This window comes from Zootermopsis nevadensis, unplaced genomic scaffold, assembly GCF_977971745.1.
Source record: "Zootermopsis nevadensis isolate Lab colony 2312 unplaced genomic scaffold, Znev_1.0 Znev_ptg000021l, whole genome shotgun sequence".
Taxonomy (NCBI): Eukaryota; Metazoa; Arthropoda; class Insecta; order Blattodea; family Termopsidae; genus Zootermopsis; species Zootermopsis nevadensis.
Window position 1 is genome coordinate 22,433,523 of NW_028259153.1, and position 25,161 is coordinate 22,458,683.

Consider the following 25,161-nt stretch of genomic DNA (forward strand, 5'->3'; position numbering starts at 1 on the left):
TTACCAGTGGTATTCAACATTTTTTGTTCGCGTACCCCCAGATATAATTTCTCTTCAACTTTGTACCCCCAAAGTTGTTGGTGTATAATTCAAGTTATACGTAGTATATAATCTACATCTAAAATAAATTAAATAAATTACATTACTGATTATTCAGTGTTTATCATAAAAAATATATTTTTTTAAAAAAATTTCACGTACCCCCTAAGATGTCTTCGCGTACCCCCAGATATAATTTCTCTTCAACTTTGTACCCCCAAAGTTGTTGGTGTATAATTAAAGTTATACGTATTATATAATCTACATATAAATAAATTAAATTACTGATTATTCAGTGTTTATCATAAAATAATATATATATTTTTAAATTTCACGTACCCCGTAAGATGTCTTCGTGTACCCCCGGGGGTACGCGTACCCCAGGTTGAATACCACTGCCTTAAAGTATATCAACACGGCTTCCTTCTGCGTCATTTCCATTTTATCATTCACTAATTAAACGCTGTGCATATAACTAGTATAGATGGAAAAGCATCGTTAAATAATCCATCAACCGTGTCAGTCGGGTAGATTTATAGTTCGTTTAATATAGTTAAATTATCCACAGATAATTCTGTCGGAAAGTAAGATAACCCTAGTTAATTAACTGCGTAGGGGAAATAATTTTGTTTCGTCGTCCAAGTGCCTGAAGAGATTTCTCTGCAACACTCAGTTCGTACTTGCGAGGGGTAGTCAGACACTTCGGTCTGAGAATCTCTTGGTATCAGCCGAAGACGTAATACATTAGCTACTGGTAAGAGCTCAATAGAAACACGATATTACAGCTAGTGTTGTCTGCTCCGGTCGCCGGAGTGGAAAATAGGGGACCTTGAACGTTCTGTACGATAAATTATTTAACTTTGACGAAACTCGGTACGAACATGATTTCGATCAAATCTGTAACAGACAAAATGTCTTCAGATGCAACTTCTCTGTGAACGAGGTCTCTTATAAATACAAAGAAATTCGCCCCGAGAAAACCGGTAAGGATGGCTGTTATTTCTGAGATTTGAAATTCTCGATGTTTTTAAAATGTCGATTCTTTTCTCCTGTGTTGTGACGCCATGTAATATATATATATATATATATATATATATATATATATATATTAACCTTTTAAATTTATCATCGCGTGTTATCTTTTCTCACCGAAGTAAAAATGTGTTTCGTCTCGAACTTGGACGAACACCAATGCAAAATATCCTCTGTTCCTAACTGCCTCGTAGTGGCGGTCTGTACAGAGTGTGGAGGTAAATATCCACGTATTCTTTACCTGTAGATGAAGGCGAATGGTAAGTTGTCTCACCGGAAAGGAAGCTGGGTGGGCCCGAAAGTCAGTTCGGACGAAATTAAACCTGTCTTTTCCTGACGGTTTATCGAACCCAGTTCTTCCAACCAGCGGCCAACCACTTGACTCACTGAGACGCCTCACTTGTCCCCCCCCCCCCAAAAAAAAAGATCTCGAAAGAAACAATAACAACAACAAAGTATTCGGCGTAGATTTCCGTCCCAACATATCACAGTGAATGCACAGCGGCTGATAAATTATCGACGACCGGGCACTTCGAAATACTTTTCTGCGTCCGACAGGGACTGGGTGGGGAATCCCCAGATCGTCTTGGTTAATGCGACGACTATAGATACCTTGGATAAAGGTCAGAGGACAGATGATGGCGAAAGTGATAGAATTGTTACGCCATGCGTTTATTTCTTTTGGTGTGGCAGGAGAGGAGAAGGGAGAATTTGCTTGTCATACGTGAGTGTTCAAGGTTCGTTCGTCTCTTGTATTTTTAGAACAATGAGGATGTGTGTGCTCGCTAGACTTGCAACTCGTACAGTTGTCTCTGCGAGGCGTGCAAATACCTCTCCGCCCCACAGTTTCAGAGCAGAAATATAAATGTAAATAGCTGATATAGAACTCTGTGTGGATCCATATGCAGCTTTCGAAAAGATATACAGATGTTAGGTTAGGTTTCTTCTGTATGTCAGTTGTGATTTGAGAATGATAATCCACTTGAGTACATACGTCTTTATTACGTTCTGTGGATCCATAAGATAGTTTTATGACAATAGGTTGTGGGAAAAAGTCATGATAATAATATAATATAAATTTCACGTAATACAAACAAAGGGTTCACCTAAAGTAATGATAAGTTATAAATAAATCTACCCATTACGTACAGAAGATAAATTATAAATTATTTGTGAACAATATAAATTCATCGACAGAGTAAAATGAGTGTGTAATTAAGTAATTTTTTTAATGCTACATTAAATTCTGCCTTTTTATTTACAAAACTTGTGAGATTTGATGGTAGACTGTTCAAAATTTTGATCTCTGCGTAATATGCAGTCTTCTGAAAGCGTGAGAGGTTGGCATTTGGTCTGTGAAGCTGATTTTTATTCCTTGTGTTGAGAGTGTGTACAGCAGAATTAATTTGTATTCCGTTAAACATTGAACTCATTCGTACAAACATTTTAAATGTTAATATAATATGTATTTTATGTTGCGTTCGAACACAGGAATTTTTTTTAACGATGGGCCGTTGTCGAATGAGCTGAATGTAAAGTAGGGACTATGAAACAAAATTCGTCACACCTTTCACTGAACCTTTACTGAAACCAAATTGGTTATAAAACCGGTTAGACTTTTCATTTTTACAAATTATCGCAATCGCGTTTTAATGAGGTCATTGCTTAATGCCGAGCCGCCACTGAAGTCATTTGCAAACTCTGAAACTCGGCCTGTCCCTTGAACTTGACCAGACCGTTCATAACTGCAAATAATGAATGTGCGCCCTTGATTGGCTTTCATCTACCTCCGCGCTAGTCTCGTCCGCCATTTGCAGAGGAGAGGTCACGTGACATAAAAAGTTTTTCTGTCTGAGATGGTGGACCCCACCTGTTTTAAAGTCTACCTTCTTTAACGCGACCAAACGCGTAAAATATTTATGGCTACGTATTGTTAATAGCCGCGGTGGTCTAGCGGTCAGAACGCTGGCCTTGTAATCCTGGGGTCTCGGGTTCGATTCCCGGCGGTGCCCGAATTTATAACTTGTGTTGGGCAAGGCCGTGGTCTAGGCAACACGGAGTTTTCGTCCGTGGCATCCCAACAATTACTCCATTCACACACAGAAGAAGGCAATGGCAAACCACTTCTGGATCATCTGCCAAGAACGTATATGAACAGGTCCCAGTCCGAGAAAAGGATGGAAGGATCCTGTTCATATGGACCTGTCGTCAGACAGAACACTAAATAATACCACCACAGCACTTTCCTGGACGTACTGAGTAAAACTACGAGAGGCCTCAAGTTATCTGGTTGCTCGCGACGTCGTATTTTAGCCCTAGGTTGGCAGCAATGGGATTGGAAATGTGTACTCTTTGAAGTACGTCGACATTCGACGACACGTAGGCCGCTATTGCACTGCTGACTACAAAGTGACCTTCGTGGCGTTAACATTAAAGCCGCTGATTTGTTCGTTAATGTAAGTCATTCTTTTTTATTATTCATTATCCACTGAATGCGTGTGGTTGCATTTTTAAACTTTTTTAAATTATTGTACAGAGTGTATCAAACGTGTACACATCGTTCACATAAAAACATATTTACGTTATTTGATTTCATTGTTTTTCTTTGGGGGGAGGGTTCATAACCCTTTAATTATTTAGAAAATAATTGTATTCCATGTCAACGTAGTTTTCATTGTTGACAATGTACATGTAGTTAGTTACATTAAGAATACGACCGTTTCTAAGTTAATAATGGACGCCTTGTACAATTTCCTTCCTTATTGTTTTTATTCGTAATTTAAAATATTCTCAACGTTTTTTTTGTGAACACCATTGTTATGGTCTCCTTCGGGGACAGAAGTTTGCCATGGTCGCATTCTTGAACAGGTACATTTGGCATAGCCCCATTGTTGAACAAACAAATTTGTCATTGCCCCATTGTTGAACAAACAAATTTGTCATTGCCCCATTGTTGAACTAACAAATTTGTCATTGCCCCATTGTTGAACAAACAAATTTGTCATTGCCCCATTGTTGAACAAACAAATTTTTCATTGCCCCATTGTTGAACAAACAAATTTTTCATTGCCCCCATTGTTGAACAAACAAATTTTTCATTGCTCCATTGTTGAACAAACAAATTTGTCATTGTCCCATTGTTGAACAAACAAATTTGCAGTGGGCACATTACCTCGAGTGCTTTCATGAACTAAACCATTTGAGTAGGTCATTTATAAACAAATATATTTGTCGTGGCAAACACTTTTGTGTGAATGTCTCAAAACATGTAAGGGAATTAAGTAGCCTGAGTGAATGCTTGTAACACCTTTCGGCAGCGAAGTTTGTTGAACGCGTGGTGATAAATCTCAATACACGGGCGGCGTAGTCTATTATGACTGCTTTTTCGTACGAGCTACCATTGGTGTTTGTTAAGTAGTGTATTCGCACGAAAGACGTGCCCTGTGTTCTAGATTATAGTTGGTGACCTCCACGAATACAGGTCCAGAATTAGAATTGCATTTGTTTGGAAATGTTTTGCTAAAGTAATTTATTTTCTTAAAGCAACGGTGAGGAACACCGGTTGAACGATGTATTTTTAGACGGAACTGAACAGGCCGTAAATTTCTTGCGCAGTTGTTGAAGCAGCCGGCGAAGTTTAGGTGTGTTTTTTTACCTTTAATTTAACAAAGATCTCTCTAAAAAAAAGGACAGTATTAACTCTTTAAGATTTCAGAGTCTGCCTCGAAAATCTATTGGCGATGTCGCTAGTTGTCGAAGTGTCAGCTTCTGTAACTATTTCCGTTGCTTATACGAAGTTTTTCGCTTGAATTCGGGCGTCTTCGGGCGAACTCGGGTTTCAAGCAAGGGAAAAAAACTGACGATCATGCGATTATTTTAATACGTTATGTCAGCTGTTCAATTTATTTGTTTTAGAATTTTTTTAGGTAAGATGGCTGTAAGTCATAAATAGAGAATGGTTTTGGAATTAGACAGTTCATGGCTGCTCGCGTGTTCGCATTTCCGATCGGAGATTTAAATCCATGGTCTCCCAAATATGTAGCAGGAATGCTACGCAATACGCGACGTTCACTTCCGTGTTTTGTTTCAGGGTACCCATTATCTTAGAGGCATTCGCCTGTAGAGACTCTGAAAAAAATTCTCAATATCAAAGTTTGGACTAATGCTGGTGTTATGTCACCATTTTAATGCCATTAAACACGACGTAAATCTGAGTTCACAGTTGCAAAGAGCATATCTTCAAAAATATTTCGTAACACGACAAATAACTTAAACACACGACGACTATTAATAGTTTCTCTCTGGACTGGAATTTATCTTGGTAATACCTCGACAGACGATAAATAGACTGCTCTTTGCTACCATCTGCTGTCTCGCGTGACATGTAAATGCGACTAGAAACATCACTTAGAGGAGGAGGTTACGTATTTTCCTAACACGAACTTTGCTTCGATTAATGTCTCTTTCATCAAATGCTCTTTGACTCCAGATATAAATTTGTTGCTAACGAAACTAATATGTACCGATATTACGTAAATCAAAGTTTGAAATTTTATTTTTGTGTGTATGTGAGTCTTATTTTGCTGTAGGTTTTAGATATTTTCTTGTTTTTAATGTCATTAGTCAATGTTCCTTCATAATTTGAAACTAAGATTCACGCCCATATAAAAAGTACAGGGTGGCTGGGAAGTAAGTAGGCATTGAGAAATGGGTATAACCTCTATATTTCCAATGCAAAGATAATGAAAATATTTGTATATTTTGTAGCTTTACGTTCCGGCTACTTTACCGCCAGTGAAAATGACCCGTAGAGGTTAGATGTCAGAGAACATTTTGTGCCCTTCCCGGGAATAGAAGTCCTGTCTTCGAGACCGTAGCCAGGAACTAACTGACTTAACCTTTTCAGCGGGCTTTTATATGCACGTGTGTGTCTGTGTTTTGCAATGCCGAAACGTGAAACTACTGCCACGAATTTAACAAAATGTGGTCTATGGTTGATTATCTGCAGTCTTGTGTTCGTGGAATTTATCTGAGAATGGAAATTCTTGTCACAAACGCGAAGATCCCCGATCGTCGGCAAAACATGAAGAGAATATTTATGGAAAAAGGCAAATGAAAGAGTGAACAAAAGAACTCGAACGGGTGTATTGTTCTGTAACGTATGTGACATGGATTGCCTACATGTGATATGGTTTTTAATGCATAAAGTACGCGCTGTACAAGGTTTATTTACCATTGTTCATGTAAGCCTGTCTGACAGTTTTAGATGCCTTTGGATTCTGTCATAAGAAGGTTCTACGATTAAACAGTTGTACGACTCCCCACTTGTCCTATCACGCAAATCGCGTTCGTGAAACGTATCAAGGTTTTTTTTTTTTGTAATGGCGCCTTGGTTTCGGTGCAAATTGTCACTTCATACCACGCACGTGTATCACCTTGCTTTCGACGAAGGACGATTTAGAAATTCAAATTTTGTTGATGTCGGTAAAGTCCATTTTCCCGTGTCCAGGTAAGGTGGGTTTACCAGGGGTACATACGTGATTACCGTGTTGTCCGCTACTGGCGCTCGAGACTGGGCTGTTCATTGTCTCGCGCAGGTCAGGTTTATTTGGTAAAATCTCGAGACATTTTGAGAACCATGTTCGTCTCGGTCATGACACCGTGCAAATTCATAGGTAGATGCCAGAATTTCTCCGAATCTACAATACGTCAGAGCCCTGAGGAACATCATTATTCTCAACGCCTTGACAATCTTTTATCTCGCAAATCTTAAGTTATTACGCGCTTATTGTACGTACAAAGTCCATAAAACGTGTAGTTTGCAATATCCGTGTCTGTTCGCAGCGGAGTCCTTGAGAAGCAGTAAGGGAGACGATAAAAAAAGAATTATGCACCTTTTATGGAAGTAAATATTTTGCTACCGGGTTATCAGGATTGCGTAATTCGTCGTTTTCCTGATCCAGATGAATCCAGTCCACAAACTTCTGTTCTTCGAAATATTTTTAATATCATTCTTTAAGTTTTCAGATTTCCTGACCAAATTTCTGGACGCATTTTTCACCTCCCCATGCGCGCTACATGCTCTGCCTATCTCATCCTTCCTGATTTAGTCAACATGATAATATTCGTAAGATTTGAGGTTTTCACAGCGGTGAGTATGAAGATTTCTGTCTTCTGTGTTGTTGCGCTGTGTAGTCTGGTCGATGTTAACCAACGTTTCAGAGGTCATACTGCCTCCATCATCAGAGTATGAAGATTTCCGTCTTCTGGGTTGTTGCGCCGTGTAGTCTAGTCGATGTTTACCAACGTTTCAGAGGTCATACTGCCTCCATCATCGGAGTATGAAGATTTCTGTCTTCTGGGTTGTTGCGCCGTGTAGTCTGGTCGATGTTAACCAACGTTTCAGAGGTCATACTGCCTCCATCATCAGGGCGATGAGTATGAAGATTTCTGTCTTCTGGGTTGTTGCGCTGTGTAGTATGGTCGATGTTAACCAACGTTTCAGAGGTCATACTGCCTCCGTCATCAGGGCGATGAAGATTTCTGTCTTCTGGGTTGTTGCGCTGTGTAGTCTGGTCGATGTTCACCAACGTTTCAGAGGTCATACTGCCTCCATCATCAGGGCGATGAGTATGAAGATTTCTGTCTTCTGGGTTGTTGCGCTGTGTAGTATGGTCGATGTTAACCAACGTTTCAGAGGTCATACTGCCTCCGTCATCAGGGCGATGAAGATTTCTGTCTTCTGGGTTGTTGCGCTGTGTAGTCTGGTCGATGTTAACCAACGTTTCAGAGGTCATACTGCCTCCATCATCAGGGCGATGAGTATGAAGATTTCTGTCTTCTGGGTTGTTGCGCTGTGTAGTATGGTCGATGTTAACCAACGTTTCAGAGGTCATACTGCCTCCGTCATCAGGGCGATGAAGATTTCTGTCTTCTGGGTTGTTGCGCTGTGTAGTCTGGTCGATGTTCACCAACGTTTCAGAGGTCATACTGCCTCCATCATCAGGGCGATGAGTATGAAGATTTCTGTCTTCTGGGTTGTTGCGCTGTGTAGTCTGGTCGATGTTAACCAACGTTTCAGAGGTCATACTGCCTCCATCATCAGGGCGATGAGTATGAAGATTTCCGTCTTCTGAGTTGTACGCTGTGTAGTCTGGTCGATGTTCACCAACGTTTCAGAGGTCATACTGCCTCCATCATCAGGGCGATGAGTATGAAGATTTCTGTCTTCTGGGTTGTTGCGCTGTGTAGTATGGTCGATGTTAACCAACGTTTCAGAGGTCATACTGCCTCCGTCATCAGGGCGATGAGTATGAAGATTTCTGTCTTCTGGGTTGTTGCGCTGTGTAGTATGGTCGATGTTAACCAACGTTTCAGAGGTCATACTGCCTCCGTCATCAGGGCGATGAAGATTTCTGTCTTCTGGGTTGTTGCGCTGTGTAGTCTGGTCGATGTTCACCAACGTTTCAGAGGTCATACTGCCTCCATCATCAGGGCGATGAGTATGAAGATTTCTGTCTTCTGGGTTGTTGCGCTGTGTAGTCTGGTCGATGTTAACCAACGTTTCAGAGGTCATACTGCCTCCATCATCAGGGCGATGAGTATGAAGATTTCCGTCTTCTGAGTTGTACGCTGTGTAGTCTGGTCGATGTTAACCAACGTTTCAGAGGTCATACTGCCTCCGTCATCAGAGTATGAAGATTTCCGTCTTCTGGGTTGTTGCGCTGTGTAGTATGGTCGATGTTCACCAACGTTTCAGAGGTCATACTGCCTCCGTCATCAGGGCGATGAAGATTTCTGTCTTCTGGGTTGTTGCGCTGTGTAGTCTGGTCGATGTTTACCAACGTTTCAGAGGTCATACTGCCTCCATCATCAGGGCGATGAATCGGCCAATCGAGCGGAAAGGGCTAGTAGCTACTCTGGCTACTCTCCGGTGCCTATAAACCCAGCCCTTTCCGCTCAATTGGCCGATCTTCATAATGATATTCGGTGAAGAGTTTGAGTTATGAAGCTCCTCATTATGAAATTTTCTCCAGTTTCCAGTCACTTCGTCTCTCTTGTGTGCAGATATTCTTATCTGTAGATTTTCTCAAACAATCTCGTGTATAGAAACATATTTGGGGTCTTAATGTTCGTTTTACTTTAAGTATTTTTTTTTCTATCGAAATTGCTAAGTAGTTTCCATGAAATTTAGTTTGCTTTTAAAGTCTTTGTAATTTGATTTTCGTCCTTATCGGGAAAAAAAGATAATCTGCTTTACATGATGTAAAGATGTAAAGTCATCGGTTTTCTAAACCATGGTTCGTCGTAATACAATATTCTGCACTGTACACGATGTCTCCCTGAAGCATTTCGATATGTAGAACACAAAGCTTTAATCTGAAACCATTTTTCGATTAAATGTGTGTTTAACGAAATACGAAAGAGTCGTCAATTGTCTCTGCAGATCAGCTTCTCGTCTACAACACACACATAAACGCCGAGGTCAGTGGCGTTTACAAAAATTATTCCGCTAGAGTGCACTTTCCCACTCGTGTAATCAGAAAGATTTTAGTTGCTCACCGATTCCCAAACTGTGTTGCGCCAACTATGGAATTCTGCGAATGGTCCATTCTAGAAAGTACTTTGCTATTAAATCTGTACTTTGGGCTGACTGTCTTCTGGGTTGTTGGGCCGTGCAGTCTGGTAGAGGTTTACCGACGTTTCAGAGGTCATGCTGCCTCTATCATCAGGTCGATGATCATCATCGTATATGTAACCTAGTCTGTATTCAATCCAAAGGGATTCCAGTGGATTGGATTAATCTGGCTCAGGAAGGGGATCGGCTGCGGGCTCTTGTGAACACGATAATGAACATTTGGCTCCCGTAACAAATGGGGAATTTCTTTACAAGCTCAGTGTACTGTTTGTTTGTTAGTCGAAACCTACGTAAACATGGCGTATGGTGGGATGGATATATACTTTTTTTTTCACTTTAAAAGTTACAGATCTAGCATTAAGGAGACGTCAGGTTCTCAGTTTGACATCTTTTCTTGAGGTTGCATATTTTGTGTTGCAGAAATGTAAAGACGCGGAGGCATCTTTAGTGGACACGTTTGCGAGAACTGAACCCCCAGATACACAGGTGAGTGCAGTTTTGGTTGTGGTCAGATATTTTCAGCGTTTATTCAACAGATCAATTAAAGTGCATTTAAGTACCTGTCTGTGCCACGGTGGTCTAGCGGTTAAACGCTGGCCTTGTAATCCTGGGGGTCTCGGGTTCGATTCCCGGCGGTGCCCGAATTTATAATTTGTGTTGGGCAAGGCCGTGGTCTAGGCAACACGGAGTTTTCCTCCGTGGCATCCCAACAATTACTCCATTCACACACAGAAGAAGGCAATGGCAAACCACTTCTGGATCATCTGCCAAGAACGTATATGAACAGGTCCCAGTCCGAGAAAAGGATGGAAGGATCCTGTTCATATGGACCTGTCGTCAGACAGAACACTAAATAAAATAAATAAATAAAATAAATAAGTACCTGTCACAATCCTGACATTAGTTCTGATGCCATCCTCTCGCGTGTTTCTTGTACTAATATCAGTGGAAACATCTTCTGCAAGGCTCACATACCATATTCTGGTAAATTCAGGTGACCAAGTCTGTCATATCGCTGCTTCGCTACTATAATTGGAGGAAGTTTGTCATCCTGTATGAAGATCACTGGCAACCAGTAGCGATGTCTCTCGAAGATCAAGCCCTTCGTAACAACATGACCGTGAAACATAAACGTGCCGTGAATGACAACATCAATTGCTGTGAAAGAGATCTTCCCTGTTGTCAGACCAGCTACTGGTACCAGGTGATGCAGTCCACGCGTAACATCACACGCAGTGAGTCTCCTCTGCATGTTTTTTGTAATGTCCATTTTATATTAGGAACATATTCAGCCTGTGAACCACGTTTTGCTAAAACTGTAGTGATTCCATATGACCAGTGCTTGGAAAGTGTTTTATGTATTCGGCTGGTAAAGAAATTCCCTTTAGGTGTGTGTTTTTTTCTCTCCCAGTCTACGTTTTCCTGGGAAATTCAAAGGTTCTGGTGGAGATGATGAACACGATGCACGCACTCCAGATGTTCGACAATGGCGAGTATATGGTCATCACAGTGGACATGGAGACCTACTCTTACAGAGAAGCGTACAAATATCTTTGGCGTAAGTGTCCCAACCATTTTAATATTCCGTATTCTTAGGCCACTTATCAAACACGCGCCTTCCATCGTATTATAAAATAGGGACTTTTCAGTTCATAATCCACAGTCAGCCTTCCATTTGAAGCATAACTAAATCAACATGTCATCGATTTGTTTTTCAAGTAACTGAAATAATTACGTACGTCATTTGATGACCATTAAGTGTCCGAATTCATCGTCAGATCTGTTGGTGTCTCTTAGACCCTCGCAGATTTCTTTGGCGACAGACTGGCTTTTGGTGTTAGTACAAGACTCTTAAAAAAAATGTTTACCTGTGCATTTTTATGTTTTAATATGTTTCGTCAGTTCGTTTAATGTCGTGTATTTTATACGTGCAGAACCAGAACAGATGTCAAGAGTAGAAAATTGTGAACTACATCAAAAGGGATTTTTAAATCGTGGCCGATCGCTGCTCGTCGTCGTCTCCAGCCCGCCAAATGAAGCTCGATACACAGAATTTACTAACCTAGTCTCGGCGTACAATACGAAGGAACCTTTCTACTTTACGATGCCAAGTATCTTGGAGAATGACGGCTTTCACAAGGTAAGTTACCGGTGGAAATATGGCGTTTATATTTACTGTGGCATTATTATAGACCGAGACTTGAAATTCGGGGTCTGTCTGCATACGCTGACTTCGCCAGCCGCTGTCACTAACCCCGTCGAACAAAGTCCTTCTCTCGAGTCAGTCGTGAAATTCCGTGTACCCCGAAGAATATTTATTACGATGTTCGTAAATATATTTGCAGTACGTGTCGATCTACGCGGCCTACCTGTACGACGCCGTGATGTTGTACGCTCGAGCTCTGGACAAACTTCTTAAGAAGTACGATTACGTCACAGAAGAAATTTTGCGAAGTGTTGCCAGGAATGGGACGCTCATCGTTGAGATGTTGAAGAATCATACGTACGAAAGTGAGTGTATGGTTTATTATACGAATTTGTAAATCCGTCTTACCATTATTTTCATTCAGCGAACCTACAAAATGGCATTTTAGTTTGTTTGTTTGTTTTTTTTATTTATTTTACGTGTGGATTGTTTCTTGCAGAGACAAATGGACTTGAAATGTTTGTTTATAATTCCGTTACTCCGGTCTTCCGGTGCCTAATATTTTCTTCCATTCTTCCGGAGTTGGTTTCCACTGTCATGGTTCTTGTAATTCCGTCGTTCCATCCTGGTCTCGGTCTCCCTCTCTTTTGGTATCTTATTTTATGGCAGTTTTGTTTCCTAGGTATTACAGGGTCGTCTATCAAAATGGACCACAATGGGGATTCGGAAGGCAACTTCTCCGTGGCTGCACTAAAGCCTTACCGCTACGTGTACAATACGAGTATGTACAACTTCACGTGCGACTACTTCATACGACCAGTGGCAGGTTTCCAGCAGGGGGAGAACCCCGTAAGTTCATCTGTTTCTCGCGTGGATTATCATATCAACCCTTTGCAACTGTTGTCAGCGCTAATGCGTGAATCTAATCCTTGACTATCGTTTCTATTTTAAATTACTGGAAGCATTTCTGACGTAAAGAGTTCTTTATTGAATAATAATGAATTTTGAGTGCCACGGTGGTCTAGCGGTTAGAACGCTGGCCTTGTAATCCTGGGGTCTCGGGTTCGATTCCCGGCAGTGCCCGAATTCATAACTTGTGTTGGGCAAGGCCGTGGTCTAGGCAACACGGAGTTTTCCTCCGTGGCATCCCAACAATTACTCCATTCACACTCAGAAGAAGGCAATGGCAAACCACTTCTGGATCATCTGCCAAGAACGTATATGAACAGGTCCCAGTCCGAGAAAAGGATGGAAGGATCCTGTTCATATGGACCTGTCGTCAGACATAACAATAAATAAATAAAAAAAAATGAATTTTGAAGGATTTGGAAGGAAATGATCGATCACGGCCCAAATTAACCTAACATTCCAGACTTTGCCGGGAGTGACTGAGTAAAACCAATGTAACCTCGGTTAGGGTGATAGGTTTTCTGACCAAGATTTCAACCCAGGTCCTCGTAAATATTAAATGTCAGTGCTATCCGTTCAAAAGGGATATTTAATCGGATTTATGGATGTGACGTCTTACGTGTGGGTTTTGCGGACTTAATATCGGAATTGGTTTTCAGGAATATAAGCCAGATTGTTTTTACAAGCCGGACTCGGATTCGGACTCGGACTTCGACTGCCACATCGATTGGCCCGGTGGTCGAAAGCCGGACGACGAACCCAGCTGTGGCTTCGAGCACGAGCGGTGTCAGAGTGACAAGCAGCAGACGAGCGTGATAGCCGCGGCCACGCTGGCCGTGTTTCTCTTCTGCGCAGGCGTCATTACACTCTCGATCTACCGCAAGTGGAAGATAGAACAGGAGATCGAGGGGTTGTTGTGGAAGATAGATCCTCAGGATTTACACGGGTACTGTAACAACGACATCATCTCGTCACCAAGCAAGGTTAGTGCCGTCACGTGTTGACCTGACGAAAATAATCCAATTCCTGCTAAGTTTTTATGTATTTTTTGACGTAAATACGTCTATAAGGAAGGGTCATTCGGCGAAAAAGTGTAACAAGTGTACCTAGGGAACGTCGTGTTTACTCGGAATTGTTGTTACCTATAAAACATTACATTTCATTACATTACATTCAGCTACCACAGACCCATCTTAAGCGTAACTAATTCAAGTTAAATAAGCAAAGTCTTAATCAAACTTTACTCAATTGTAAAGCATGTATAAAGGAAATATTTAGAATAAAGCCAATATATAAACTTCCTTTCCGTATAGACGTATTTACGTCAAATTCTCCGGAACCGTGGTTCCACCGACAATTTGTTTCAGAAGTGGCTTTCATCATGAAAATTTGTTAATTTATTTTGGAAATTCTTTACGTAACAACGCGGGCACCCAAAAAAAGCCTTGGGACCACTGATTTAGAAGTTTATCAGCATATAATCATCAGGGCAATGAGTCATTGCCCTGATGATGGAGGCAGCGAGAACTTCTGTAACGCTGGTAAACTTCTAAGAGACCGGAAATTCTAGCGACCACCATGACATTCCTTTGCAGATTAGCTTGGTTAGCGCAACGTCGTACGAGTCGCGGTGCGGGGCGCAGGTCTTCGCGGCAACCGGTCAGTACAGAGGTGTGATGGTGCGCATCAAGGAACTTAAGTTCTCTAAGAAGAAGGACATCGCCCGTGATGTGATGAAGGAAATGCGTTTGTTGCGTGATATCCGACACGACAACATCAACTCGTTCATCGGCGCTTGCCTCGAGCCCATGCGCGTCCTCATCATCACAGATTACTGTGCCAAAGGCAGTCTCTACGTGAGTTACAAATATGCTAATTATTTGTGAGCGTAACATTAAATTACGTGGTGTGGTAAATTACGATTTCGATGAGAAAATTCAGAATGTTTGAATTATGTTTCATAAAACATTAAATATTTTACTTTCCTGAGTTGAAAGTTCTCTTTTGTAATTTTCGGTACTTGTGGGTTATCGGGACACATCGCTTTAAAAATAGATTAGGTTAGCTTAGGTTAGGTTAGGTTAGCTTAGCTTAAGTTAGGTTACGTTAGGTTAGCTTAGGTTACGTTACGTTACGTTAGATTAGGTTGTGTTATGTAAGATTAGGTTAGGTTAGTTTAGGTTGGGTTAGCTTAGCTTAGGTTAGGTTAGGTTAGCTTAGCTTAAGTTAGGTTACGTTAGGTTAGCTTAGGTTACGTTACGTTACGTTAGATTAGGTTAGCTTCAGTTAGGTTAGGTTGTGTTATGTAAGATTAGGTTAGGTTAGTTTAGGTTGGGTTAGCTTAGCTTAGGTTAGGTTGGGTTAGGTTAGTTTTGTTTCTTCTCTTTATTGTTTATAATTATATCTGCACTTTGTTTTGATTTGATTTTCTTGTGCCAAATGTATAATTGGCTCCTGTAGCTGTTGATTCAACACATAAAAATGGGAATTGAATGGATTATTATTATCAATGATGATGACAACTTTATATGATCACTGATTCCATACACTAGTTGATTCACCTAACCTAACCTAACCTAACAGTTACTTGAAATTGCTCGTTCTGCTTTCAGGATATTGTGGAGAATGAAGATATCAGGCTGGACATGATGTTCATGGCGTCATTAGTTCACGATCTCATTAAGGTTAGCAGACTGAAAAATTTGATCCTACGATAAGTAATACAAGCTTCCTATGACGAGTGTTTGCCAATTTATCTTCTTTTTTGCATGAAGCGTACAATTATTTGTGCAACATGGAAAATATGATTAAAAATTCATTTAATCCATGGCGTAACAGCTCCAGTGAGCCAAAGCCGACTAGCTTGACTGCTGGCCTCACGTTCACATGCCTAAGCAGAGGTGAACGATCATCTAACCAGATATAGGGTGACGTGTGGTCAGCACGACAAACCCCCAGCCATTGCTAGTTTTCATGACCGGATTACGCTACCCATTGTAGCTCCCCAATTTCCTCACGATGCTGGGTTGGCACCGGTCCCATACACCGGTCAAAAGCTCATGAGAAAATTTCTTCTCCCCCGAGACTCGAACCAGCGTGCATTCCGTATCGCCGGTCCGAAGCGTGATGCCTCAGACCGCGCAGCTATGGCGCGGGACAAAGATTCATTTGCCAGGTGAAAAATACAAAGTTCTTATCAGAACTATTTGTACTTCTTTCTGTGTATAGTGGAAATCAGAACTTACAAACATGGTGTTTATAGAGAGGTCAGACTAAGACAGGTACCCTGGTCCTCCAGGTTGGGGGTTGGTCGCAAGGCTAACAACCTTGCACCGTAAAAAGAAAGATGTTTCGAAACCTCGATCAAAGCCTCGGACAGATGGACCTAACAGAGGACCGAACGGAAGAGGAGAATTGAGGAGGGCAAGGACCGAATACGGACCAGAGAGCCATAGAAGAAGAAGAAGTTAATGTAGTGCCATCCATATAACATATGGTACAACAGTACAATGATCACTGCGTCATGTCAATGTGAAAGTTTCAAATCTTACGTTGAACAAAATAATACAATAGTTTGTCGATAGAACAGTTTATGATTTTTTAAAAAAAATTATTTTGAAACCTCTGATCTTGAGTTTAGGTAAGTGCACTGATTAAGTCTTACCATTAAATATTGAACCTTTCTGAGCTGTAACAGTGGCAATACTGTTCGGCAGGGCATGCTGTACATTCACGGCTCCATACTGGATTTCCACGGCAATCTTAAGTCGTCCAACTGTGTCGTGACAAGTCGCTGGGTGCTTCAGATCACAGATTTCGGGCTCCATGACCTGAGGCACGGTGCAGAGAGCGACAGCATCGGAGAACACCAGTATTACCGAAGTAAGTCCTTGCTGCAGCCTGCGTTACCTGGCTCAGGATAGGGCCCAGTGGGAGGTTCTGACCTATGAACCTTTGGGTTCCACAGGCAGTGGGTAATTTTCTGACTAGCTGAGCAACTACCAGCAAGGTTTTTTTCTAATTTCCACCATGGACAGACCAGTTTTGGCGGTACAAAAAACGTGCCTTGAACTTTTAGGATTAATGTTTTGCAGTAACAAATTTCTGTCTAATTTCTCTGCGAGTTCTCCCATTTACTTGAGCGTTATTTGTTTTGTACGTGAATTAATTACATCGCTGTTGGCTGATCGCAGATTTGTTCTGGAAGGCACCCGAGTTGCTTCGTGAACCTAACATCACTCCCAGCGGTTCCCAGAAGGCTGACGTTTACGCTTTTGCCATCATCCTCTATGAAATCATCGGGCGGAGAGGTCCGTTCGGCATTACGCATTACGAACCCAAAGGTATGTTGTCCACGCCCAAATATCACTCGTGCCTTTTAGATAAATAAATGGGTGGAAGAATGAATGTCAAGTCGTTAGTTTGCATAAAAAATTAGAATTATTGCTGTATGCTTTTATTATCAAAGAGTTTAGTTACCTTTCTTGTTTCACAGAGATCGTGAACCAGGTGAGGCAGGTACCGTCACCAGGTCAGGAATCATTCAGGCCAGACTTGGAGCTGCTGCGAGATGGCAATGTGGAGTGTCCGGAGTACATACTGTCCTGCATGCAGGACTGCTGGGCGGAGAACCCAGACATGCGACCTGACTTCGTAGCCATTCGCTCACGTCTAAAAAAGATGAAGGAAGGAATGTGAGTGTCGCAGGAAATATTACTGAGTGAGCTTTGGCCTCAGACTGTTAAGCTCTTAAAGTCGCCTTGAAATTCCGATTCTTACCGGTTCTTTTTCAGGCATCGAAACATCATGGACCAGATGATGGACATGATGGAAAAGTATGCCAACAACCTGGAGGATCTAGTCAGCGAGAGGACTCGACTTCTCATAGAAGAAAAGCAGAAGACGGAGGACCTCTTGAACAGAATGCTGCCAGCGTAAGTGTAAATAAACTTGTGCCGCCATCTCTTCGTACTTCAGCTAACCATTTTCAGCACCTCCAAGCTGAATTTATAAGTTTTAAAATCGAAAACCTGCGCGCGCTAAATGCGTCAGCGTGGAAAGAATTAAAGGAGTTCGTGCCTGTGAGACTTTGTTTCTATTACAGACCAGTCGCACAACAGTTAACCAAAGGAATTGGAGTAGAACCCGAGTCATTCGATTTAGTCACTATATACTTCAGCGACATCGTCGGTTTCACGGCTATGTCGGCCGAGAGCACGCCGTTGCAGGTAAGGACCATGTTCAAATTTGGCTCAGAATTTTCATTTTGTCTCTTCTCCATTTGCTGTAAACCTGTCGTAAAAATAATGGTACAAGGACGGTACAAGTGTATACATGTTGGGGGAGAATACCCCAAGAACACAGCCTAGTATGAAACAGGTTAGACAACTTATTGATGTTCTGTTATGAAAATCTCTGTACATGATAAAATAATAGATTGTTTTCAAGCCTTTCCATTTTTAAAGTACAGTATAATTTAGCTAAGATATTATTTGAGTTATTAAAATTAATTTTTGCAGGCTGGATGACCAGAGTAAGTTCCCAGCAAGGAATTTTTATCATCGCAGCTACATCCAGAATAGCTTCGAGTACCACCCAGCCTTGTGTATAATGATTTTCATTTGTGTTTAATTAATACCACATAAATTTGCATCGCATAAACTTTTTACGGTTGCTTATGATAATATTTTCTACAAATCAGTAACAGTTGTCCTAAGTTTCACTTCTGAATGTTCGCTGTGTGTGGCAGGCAATCGACAAGCGCTGCTATCTTTTATTTCTATCATACTGTACATGCATGAAATTTAAAAATGAATGGACGTCTGAAAGCGTACGGAAACTTTGTATCTGTTATTTCAGGTGGTGAATTTCTTGAATGACCTGTACACACTGTTCGACAGGATCATCAAGGGCTATGACGTGTACAAAGTAGAAACTATTGGTGATGCTTACATGGTGGTAAGTTTCTCTAATTTCTGAGTAGATCTTCCCTGATGAAGCTAATAGGTGACATTGGAAGTATATTCTTCTTCTCTCCGGTCCGTATTCGGTCCTTGGCCTCCTCGATTCTCCTCTTCCGTTCAGTCCTCTGTTAGGTCCGTCTGTCCGAGGCTTTGATCGAGGTTTCAAAACATCTTCCTTTTTACGGTGCAAGGTTGTTCGCATTGCGACCAACCCCCAACCTGGAGGACCAGGGTACCTGTCTTAGTCTGACCTCTCCCCCAGTAGCTCTTGGGGTCACTGAGGTACTCGAGCCCCACCACCACGACAAGGTGCAGGTACCATTAAGTGAGGTTGGAAGTATATTACAGCATAGAATTGTAGTTTGGCATGTACAGGTTGTGTTTTTACTTTTATTTTGTACAAGTTTATTAAGTAATTTACAAATTAAATTTGTCAGTTTTCAGTCATTTATTCTTGGTATGCATTATTCTATCGGACTGGGGTCACATAATGTCATGCCACGAAACGACAAAAGATTTCTCTCTCAAAACATCTCTTGTCGTTAGATGTTGCATGTAACTACCTTCTGTGATTCCATTAATTTAGGTAGATCATTTGCTGTTCTCTTCTTTATTGTGTGATATTGCTAAAATTGACTGGGCTTCCAACAGCAGAGTTTCTGTATTTCAGCTGAAATTTTCCTGCTTTCAGGTGTCAGGTCTTCCCATCAGGAATGGTGATCGGCATGCTGGTGAAATAGCATCGATGTCATTAGATTTATTAGAAGCTGTTCGTAATCATCATATCGCACACCGCCCCAATGAAGTTCTGAAGCTTCGAATCGGCATCCACACAGGACCTGTAGTAGCTGGGGTGGTCGGGCTCACCATGCCTCGCTATTGCTTGTTTGGCGATACGGTGAACACCGCCAGTCGCATGGAGTCAAACGGTGAACCCCTCAAGATCCATATTAGTCCACAGTGTAGAGATGCGCTAGACAAGATTGGGGGCTACATCATGGAAGAAAGAGGTCTAGTCCAGATGAAGGGCAAAGGAGCAGTGAATACTTTTTGGCTGGTGGGAGCAACCGAGAAAGCCATCCAGAAACGTGAAGTACGTATAATTCCAGGCAGCAAGCTCATGTAATGTTTTTTTACGTGTACACATAGAGAAGTGCATAAAATGGATACCAAATTGGAAAATTATGTACATCACTCTGCATGTTTCAGTAATTCATTTTCATGAAATATGCCACTGATGATCCGTATTGAAAGCTGCCGTGCGATTTGTTTCTTTGTCTATTCCAGTCCCTGTTTTGCAGCAGTACATTTATCCATCTCCAGTGGTGCACAGAGTAGTTGTTCCAACTCTTGAACCTTGTCTGCAGGTTGATCTTGCAGAACTTCCGCCCTTGTTTTGCCGACCTCGAAGAAGTCCTAAACTGAATGCAGACTCCAGGCAGGCGTCAATCTGTGGAGGTAGTCGTCGGCAGTCCAGTGTCCCGCGGGGTACTGCGGGGACGGAGGCGCATGATAGCACATCCTCCCTTCACAACTCCAGCCCGGCAACCCGCGGAGGACGATTCCGACTTCATGCATCTGCTCCCCCACCAGCTGACACGCCCACTTCAGTTGCATCACGGACAACTTTGGATGCTGGTGCTGCAGAAAGTGCTTCCATGGAGCAGTTATCTTCACCGAGACATCACCAGGTTATACGAGAGTCCCGTTCACTAGATCCATTTCCCGATGGACACACAGATCTATCCCCTCAAATAACACTTCAGCTCCCGAAGGGTTCACGTTCACTGGAAAACTGCATGGGCAGCAGTGGGGGTAAACTGCCCACATCTGTTGACAGTAGACATCTCATAAATAACAATCATCCGAACGGTGATGTAGTCTCTGCCAGAGGGGACATTAGTGCTGAAGATGTGCGGGCACCTCTGTTGGGAAGTGACATTAACAATTATCCTATCTTAAGACAGGAAGCATTCCCAGATTTAATGCCAGCCAAACGATGGCACTCGCTTGAAGAAGTTCCAGGATCAGACTCAACAGCTGTAGTGGCAGGAGAAGATGGAAAAAAGTCTAAGCGAGGTTCAATTCGTAGCTGGCTGTTCAGTCTCTTCAATGGCAATGGACTGCGTAGCAGTGACGCTTCTCTGAGGAAGGGTATTCATAGACAGGGTTATGGCGACCTGCAGTCCGAGAAAGAAAGCATTGTATGAAGTGCATATCAGTGTCACTTCTTCAAAATCTGAGAAGGAGGAGCGAATCATCTGGTCATTAGCTTGGTAATGATGGTGTATCAACATTTCGTTATGATTCAAATTAATCAGTAGTGGCAACATAGAAACTGAGATGAGATGTCATTCTTCATGCTTCTGATTGTTCACGTTTATAATTCTCGTTGTTTACCGCTAGAAGAAACTGAATTTTAACACCGCAGAAAATGTTTAAACCCGCTGAACTATTGTCCGTGCCACACTACATGGTGTCTGCACTCCATAGTAATGTTTTGCCTGTACTGGCTTGGTTTATGCGCCAGGATGACGTGGGAAGTGTTCACTGTAATTTTCTTCATGGCTTTGTCTGCTCCGTTGTTACACACACGCGCTACTCGAACTGTCTGTACAAAAAGAGAGATGTTATTTTGACTTATACTGACCTTCCTCGCTCCTGATCCCGCTTCCAAAGATGCTGAGATGACCCAGATAACAGGAATATTACCTCTTTTGCTATATGAACTCAACCATTGGATGTCATCATTATTCTCTAAACATTTTAGTTCATATATTCCAGTATATTGTTTATAGAGCTCACGGTTTCTTATTGATCTTGAATATTTAAGAGATTGCCAAAGTAGGAAATCCCAGATCTGCGGAAAGCCAGGCAATGCAATATCAAAAAGGGTTTTATTGCATCAAGTATCCTATCCTGGATATGTTACAGGTGGAACAGTTGAACTATAGAAGAATGTAAAAACCAATGTTACCATTACATGAGATTTTAGGTTTACATGGCGAAAATGTTGACGTTGGTCTTCCGGGTTGTAATGCCATATGAACTTTTAGGTAGACATGCTGTCTCCATCTGCAGCACAATGTTTCTCTGAAACAGAGGTATCTACTTACAAGACCAAATGACATTACAACCCTGAAGACGAACACTGAAATCTTACTTTCAATCTCTGCATGGCTTCATTAGCAAAATCATACATAAAAAGGTGTGCCAATATGTACAGAATTCATCTCTCATGCCTTTTATCTTATTTTACTACATTTCACCACAAACTGTCTTGTTGTCTTATATGAATGACTTGGAATTTATTTCCTTGTTGTGCTTTTCTAGTGAGTTCCAAGGAATTTCTTGGATGACTAAATGACTGTCAGAATGTCCCTGTGACATGGAATTATTGTATAATTAATCCTCTGAATGTTAAATTAATTAATACATTTTATTTTGTTTTTGTGCTTCTGGTGATACAGTGGTGACTGCTGTTCATAATCAGATAGCGAGGCAGATTTACATCCATGTGAAACACTTTTGTTTGGTACATATACAGTTTCAGTGGAGGACAGGAGCCAGTTGGAGATATATTCATAAATCACAGTGAAGTGTTAATTCAAAATGTTTCAGTTACCATATGTGATATGTGTTTTCACGTGCCTACACTTGATGGTGACTGGTAAGAAATTATCACTCTGCAAGTGTGAAGAAACGATCTAAATGGTGCTACCTTTCAAAGATTAAACAGTTTAATCATACAGTTAAATTGAGGGCAGATATTGTATGGTGTGTATTAAATATAGGTATTTCTTGAAGATTACCTAATTCATGTTTCCAGTCAAAGTAAAAGTTTTACTATTACGAATATATATTATGTGCCAATATGTTTTACATTTAACACAAGTCCCACACAACAGCTTTCCAATGGGGCTGGATCCGTTGGCTCAAGCTGAGATGGATTGAAAGCACAAAGAGGTGATCAGACAAAATGTTCCGTCTGGATGGCTGTGAAAGAGACCTAAATATTAATTAAAATAATATAGGTGCCAAGTTATCATTATGATCAATTATGTAAATAACTGAATATTATATATTTGTTGTGTGCATATCTGAAAGTGTATGAGAAAATGATTGAATCAAAATAAGATGCAATCTGTACATAAGATTTGTCATTTTGTTTCTGTCCGCTTCCACTTTCTTCTAGGGTTTACGTGTATTGAAGCTGGACACTTTCACTGTACTGTCGTGGGCTTATTCAGAGGTCAGCAAAGCGTGAAAGGGCTGGGTAGTTTTGGGAACTACGACGTTTATACTTGTCCAATTAACATATGCATGATAGGGAGGAGCCAAATGATTTACTGCATTGTAGCTGCTTCTACCGCCACGGTGGTCGAGCGGTTAGAACGCTGGCCTTGTAATCCTGGGGTCTCAGGTTCGATTCCCGGCAGTGCCCGAATTTATAACTTGTGTTGGGCAAGGCCGTGGTCTAGGCAACACGGAGTTTTCCTCCGTGGCATCCCAACAATTACTCCATTCACACACAGAAGAAGGCAATGGCAAACCACTTGTGGATCATCTGCCAAGAACGTATATGAACAGGTCCCAGTCCGAGAAAAGGATCGAAGGATCCTGTTCATATGGACCTGTCGCCAGACAGAACGCTAAATAAAATATAGCTGCTTCTCATACTTGATGATAGCTTACAGAACTCAGAAGATATACATGTAGCTGATTTATTTGTATACGACCCTCATTGCCTATTTGACGTTTTATCTCATCGGTATGAAACAGCAGGAAGTATATGTTTTAAAACTGTTCCATCATCTCATTTTTATAAGAATTTTCAGCAATATGCTCTTACATTATTGGAAAGGAACAAAAAATAATCTTGATGCATAAAATGTTAGCACTTGTAGGAAAGAAAAGTGCAATTCTTAAACATCAAAGTACAGAATTACTGTAGGTTGGGGATAAATACATGCAGTGATTTAAATTGTATGCATTTGCTTCAACTTGATATGTTGATATAAATTATTAGCCACTTAACTAAACTCATTCACCCATAGTCTTATGGTACACTTAATATAAATAATTATATACTAGCCATTTATCTTCACAAAATTGTCAGTTGCAAGTCTGCTTATGTTATGACAGTGCCTTCAAGTGGTGGTATACCATAAAAGCTCCAAGCATTCTTACTGTTGAACCTAAATGATTCCTCACACTATAGTTGCATATGCAGCCCATGGAAAGAGCCACCAGACCCTGGTATCCACTGGGTAAGCCTAGGAGAGAGGCTTTTAATTATCAGTTGCTTATCACCATTTATCAGAGATCATCTTATTTAAAACATGTTTACCTCATATTACAAAATAATGACAGATTAAACAACAAAAAAAGCTTTTTATCAGCAAGTATAGAGTTAAAATATGAAACTACAATTGTGTATACACTGTCATTTCTTCCTAATGTGATATGATGTTCATCTACAACATGATGCTCACTTATAATATTTCTAAGGGAAGCTCATCATTTACATGAGGCTTCACAGTTCAAAGTGTAACTGTTTCAGAAAATGACACAGAAGTCTACCCTACAGCCAGTGTGATGAACCGCACAATGATAGTTGTCATATATATATATATATATATATATATATATATATATATATATATATAAAACTTGCATTAAGCTGACAAGACTGTGTTTTCAAATATACAGAGAACTTTACATACATATGCAGTAAGTAGAGGTACATATCTCATTTAACAACACATAATGATAAAGATTTGTTTACGATTATATTTTATAAAACTGTCCATGATCAAATCCATATTCTCCAGAATTTGTATTCTTAATAATTCTATTTATCAAAATCCTTCTAAGTCGAATGGTCACTTAAGCACAAGTTATGTTACAGAGTACCTTAAAGTTGAATATAGTAATCCATATGTTGAGGAGGTTGGTCATTCGTAATTTCAGAAAGTCTTTGGTTGACATCGATCATCCCGGGTGTTACATTTTATGAATGTGCACAATATTTATACATTATGAACAGTTCTGGCGAATTTTAAATCAAATTCTAACCTAGACATTTCATATACGACATTAAATATACAAGGCTCAGAGCATGTCCACTTTCGGACTTTCACGAACGTTATAATGAAACCTATGTTTTCAATACAAGTCGGGCAATTTCTCAATTGTTACCACAAATTGATGCTAATAAGTATTTTGAAAATTTGACTTTCTCACATTTCCCGGTAATTCTTTTGCGTAGGCGCACATCCTTGTCCAGAGAATAAAAATTGAATGTAAACCAAGATTACAAGTACATCTACACGAAATTAAGCAATTAATTTGTTGTGAATAATGGAAGTGATTTATAGATGACAAACACAATACTTTAAAAAGGAATTACTGGAATTAGTTTCCCATGTACA

At 40.8% G+C, this 25,161-nt stretch overlaps 1 protein-coding gene and 1 long non-coding RNA gene across 8 annotated transcripts in view; one reads left to right on the plus strand and one right to left on the minus strand.

Moving 5' to 3' along the window:
* The window catches only part of LOC110838351 (receptor-type guanylate cyclase Gyc76C), a 95,364-nt gene extending 72,483 nt beyond the window's left edge, over positions 1–22,881 (plus strand). For all 7 annotated transcript variants that reach the window (XM_087352970.1, XM_022081464.2, XM_022081465.2 and 4 more), the window contains 17 exons: positions 10,130–10,195; positions 10,704–10,944; positions 11,121–11,267; positions 11,644–11,849; positions 12,055–12,220; positions 12,538–12,704; positions 13,424–13,747; positions 14,360–14,620; positions 15,377–15,448; positions 16,481–16,646; positions 16,958–17,107; positions 17,260–17,458; positions 17,558–17,698; positions 17,869–17,992; positions 18,624–18,722; positions 19,419–19,820; positions 20,095–22,881. In XM_087352970.1, the coding sequence (XP_087209096.1) occupies positions 10,130–10,195; positions 10,704–10,944; positions 11,121–11,267; positions 11,644–11,849; positions 12,055–12,220; positions 12,538–12,704; positions 13,424–13,747; positions 14,360–14,620; positions 15,377–15,448; positions 16,481–16,646; positions 16,958–17,107; positions 17,260–17,458; positions 17,558–17,698; positions 17,869–17,992; positions 18,624–18,722; positions 19,419–19,820; positions 20,095–20,937 (3,774 nt within the window). In that variant the 3' untranslated portion in view covers positions 20,938–22,881. The remainder of the gene's footprint in view (positions 1–10,129; positions 10,196–10,703; positions 10,945–11,120; positions 11,268–11,643; positions 11,850–12,054; positions 12,221–12,537; positions 12,705–13,423; positions 13,748–14,359; positions 14,621–15,376; positions 15,449–16,480; positions 16,647–16,957; positions 17,108–17,259; positions 17,459–17,557; positions 17,699–17,868; positions 17,993–18,623; positions 18,723–19,418; positions 19,821–20,094) is intronic.
* Positions 17,182–24,995, minus strand: LOC147873239 (uncharacterized). The gene is made up of 3 exons (XR_015536198.1): positions 24,644–24,995; positions 18,717–24,003; positions 17,182–18,056 (listed from the first exon to the last, which is right to left on the minus strand). It is a non-coding gene; the product is annotated as an uncharacterized LOC147873239 (long non-coding RNA).
* Between the last annotated feature and the right edge of the window lie 166 nt (positions 24,996–25,161).